A 2,953-nucleotide genomic window follows, 5' to 3' on the forward strand; every position below is an offset into this window, starting at 1 on the left:
CTGCTGATTAGAGCTTCTGACTATCCATCTTGAAGGCCATTCACAATGAGTAATCTGGAAGAAAGGCAATCTCTGAACGCAAGTTCAGACAACTACAGCGAATATCATACTAACTAGCGATATATGTGTTCCTTTAACAAGATAAGACTGTCTGTTTCCACTGGAGTTAACGTGGTATTAGAGGTTGTAAGCAATGCAGCAGACAAGGAAGAGTAATACGGTTTTAAGAATCAAAAGGAGGAAGTTAAATTGTCATTATTTTCAGAAAGTATAATTGCTTACATAGAAAATTCAAGAGAATCAAAAAGCTATTAGAACTATTAAGAAATTGCAACAAGTTTAGTGGATAAAAATAAAATTTAAACATCAACAATATTCTAATACATCAGCAACAGCCAATTAGAATATGTAATTTTAAGAATGCAATTCATGGGACTTCCCTGGAGGTCCAGTGGTTAAGACTTCACCTTCCAATGCAGGGGGTGTGGGTTCGATCCGTGGCTGGGGAGCTAAGATCCCACATGCCTCGTGGCCAATTAACCAAAACATAAAACAGAAGCAATATTGTAACAAGTAAAGACTTTAAACAAATGGTCGACATCAAAAAAAAAATCTTTAAAAAAAAAAAAGGAATGCAGCGTGCGGGTGCCCGTCAAGCCCGCCGGGCGCTGGATCCCAGAGTGCCCGGGACGGGGCCTGAGGAGCGGGCACCGGGCCGAGGCAGCAAGCTGTAAGCAGCGCAGACGGCGGGCGCTGCCTGAGGCGACAAGGACCACGAGCGAGACGGTAAAGAACAGGTCCAAGAAAAGCTCGAAGGAAAAAAATCCCAGCAGTAGCAGCAGCAGCAGCAAGTTGCCTCCAGTTTGTTATGAAATAATTACCTTGAAGACTAAAAAGAAGAAGACGGCTGCTGATATATTCCGCCGAAGAAAACCAGCCAACTCCAGCAGCACCACTGTCCATCAGTACCACCAGCAGAATCTCAGTAACCACAACCTTATTCCAGCCCCAAATTGGCAGGGTCTTTATCCCACCATTAGAGAGAGAAATGCGGTGATGTTCAATAATGATGTGATGGCAGATGTACATTTTGTGGTTGGGCCACCAGGTGGGACTCAGCAGTTGCCAGGACACAAATATGTTTTAGCTGTTGGGAGCTCGGTGTTCCATGCAATGTTTTACGGAGAACTTGCCGAAGACAAAGGTGAGATCCGTATACCAGATGTCGACCCTGCTGCTTTTCTCGCTATGCTGAAATACATCTATTGTGATGAAATGGACTTGGCTGCTGTCACAGTCTTGGCCACTCTTTATGCTGCCAAAAAGTACATCGTCCCTCACCTCGCCCGGGCCTGCGTCAACCTCCTGGAGACCAGCATGAGCGCCAAGAACGCCTGTGTCCTCCTGTCCCAGAGCTGCCTGTTTGAGGAGCCGGGCCTGACCCAACGGTGCTGGGAGATGATCGACGCGCAGGCCGAGCTCGCCCTCAAGTCTGAGGGGTTCTGTGATATTGACTTCCAGACACTAGAAAATATCCTCCGCAGGGAAACTGAATGCCAAAGAAATGTGGTTTTCGAGGCAGCTCTCAGCTGGGCTGAAGTGGAATGCCAGCAACAAGATCTGGCTTTGAGCATTGAAAACAAGCGCGGAGTGCTCGGGAAGGCGCTTTACTTGATCCGCATCCCGACCATGGCCCTGGACGATTTTGCAAACGGTGCCGTGCAGTCCGGAGTCTTAACTCTGAACGAGACCAACGACATCTTCCTCTGGTACACCGTGGCCAAGAAGCCCGAGCTGCAAAGCCCGCAAGGGGCCTCGTCCCCCAGCGCTGCCACCGTTTCCAGTTGTGCGCCTACCGGAGCAACCAGTGGCACTACCGGGGCCGCTGCGACAGCATCCAGTTCGCCGTCGACAAGAGGGTGTTCATCGCGGGCTTTGGGCTGCACGGCTCCAGCTGCGGCTCGGCCGAGTACAGCGCCAAGACCGAACTCAAGCGGCAGGGCGTCGTCCTGGGGCAGAACTTGAGCAAGTACTTCTCAGACGGCTCCAGCAACACCTTCCCCGTGTGGTTTGAGTACCCAGTGCAGACTAAGCAGGACACCTTCTACACGGCCTGCGTGATCCTGGACGGCAATGAGCTCAGCTACTTTGGACTGGAAGGCATGACGGAAGTTCAGTGTGGCAAAGTCACCGTCAACAGCACCGGGGTGCAGGGGCGGCAGATCCCCGAACTTATATTCTACGCTTGAACACGCTTCCCGGAGCAGTGCGGGCTCTGAGGTGCACACCACGCTCCTACTTGCTTGATGCTTAGCTCAGCTGCAGATATGCGATCAGCGCAGGTAATTTGTAACGAATGGAGCTGTAGGCAGGTTCTAATTTCTTTCAACCTTTTAATTATGTACAGGCAAAAATGCAGCATTCGGCTTTTAACCATATGCCTAAAAGAGCCAAGTTCTCATCAAGGCTTGTGGTTCTTAGAGTTGCGTCTATACATCTGGGGAGATTCTGCGTTCTTTTCCAGCTGCCCCACTGACCTCCCAGTTTTGTCCCTCTTAGGAAAATTTTTGGATCACTTCAAATTCTCTTTTGGGCTTTATTTTAAGTAGGAATAAATAGTCTAAAATAACAATAACAAGAATTATTTTTAAACAGAACCCCTCCCTCCCTCCCCCCAAAACGATAAACCTCAGTGTACAATTTTGAAAGACGTTTTGCTTGATAATAAGTAATAATTTAGAAAGTAGCCAGTAGTCATGTTTACCTTCTTATTTTATTTCCTTTTAAATATTTTACTTTTGGGCATTGCTTTTTCTTAAATCCTAAATTCGTAAGATTGTTAAATTTTAAACTGCAAAGTTTCAATGTAAAGTAAGCAAGTAGGAAATTGGAAGTTTTAGGTCATGACTTTTGCTACAAACAGATTTATATTCTTTTAGTTTAGAAGACAAAA

At 47.1% G+C, this 2,953-nt stretch overlaps 1 protein-coding gene across 1 annotated transcript; it reads left to right on the forward strand.

The window, feature by feature from the left end:
* Positions 1-936: 936 nt before the first annotated feature.
* LOC118888874 (BTB/POZ domain-containing protein 3-like) lies at positions 937-2,249 on the forward strand. The gene is given in 2 exon segments (XM_036840406.1): positions 937-1,804; positions 1,807-2,249. Coding segments are annotated over 2 exon segments (1,191 nt in total). The 5' UTR covers positions 937-1,056.
* Positions 2,250-2,953: the final 704 nt, after the last annotated feature.

This window comes from Balaenoptera musculus, chromosome X, assembly GCF_009873245.2.
Source record: "Balaenoptera musculus isolate JJ_BM4_2016_0621 chromosome X, mBalMus1.pri.v3, whole genome shotgun sequence".
NCBI classification, from domain to species: domain Eukaryota; kingdom Metazoa; phylum Chordata; class Mammalia; order Artiodactyla; family Balaenopteridae; genus Balaenoptera; species Balaenoptera musculus.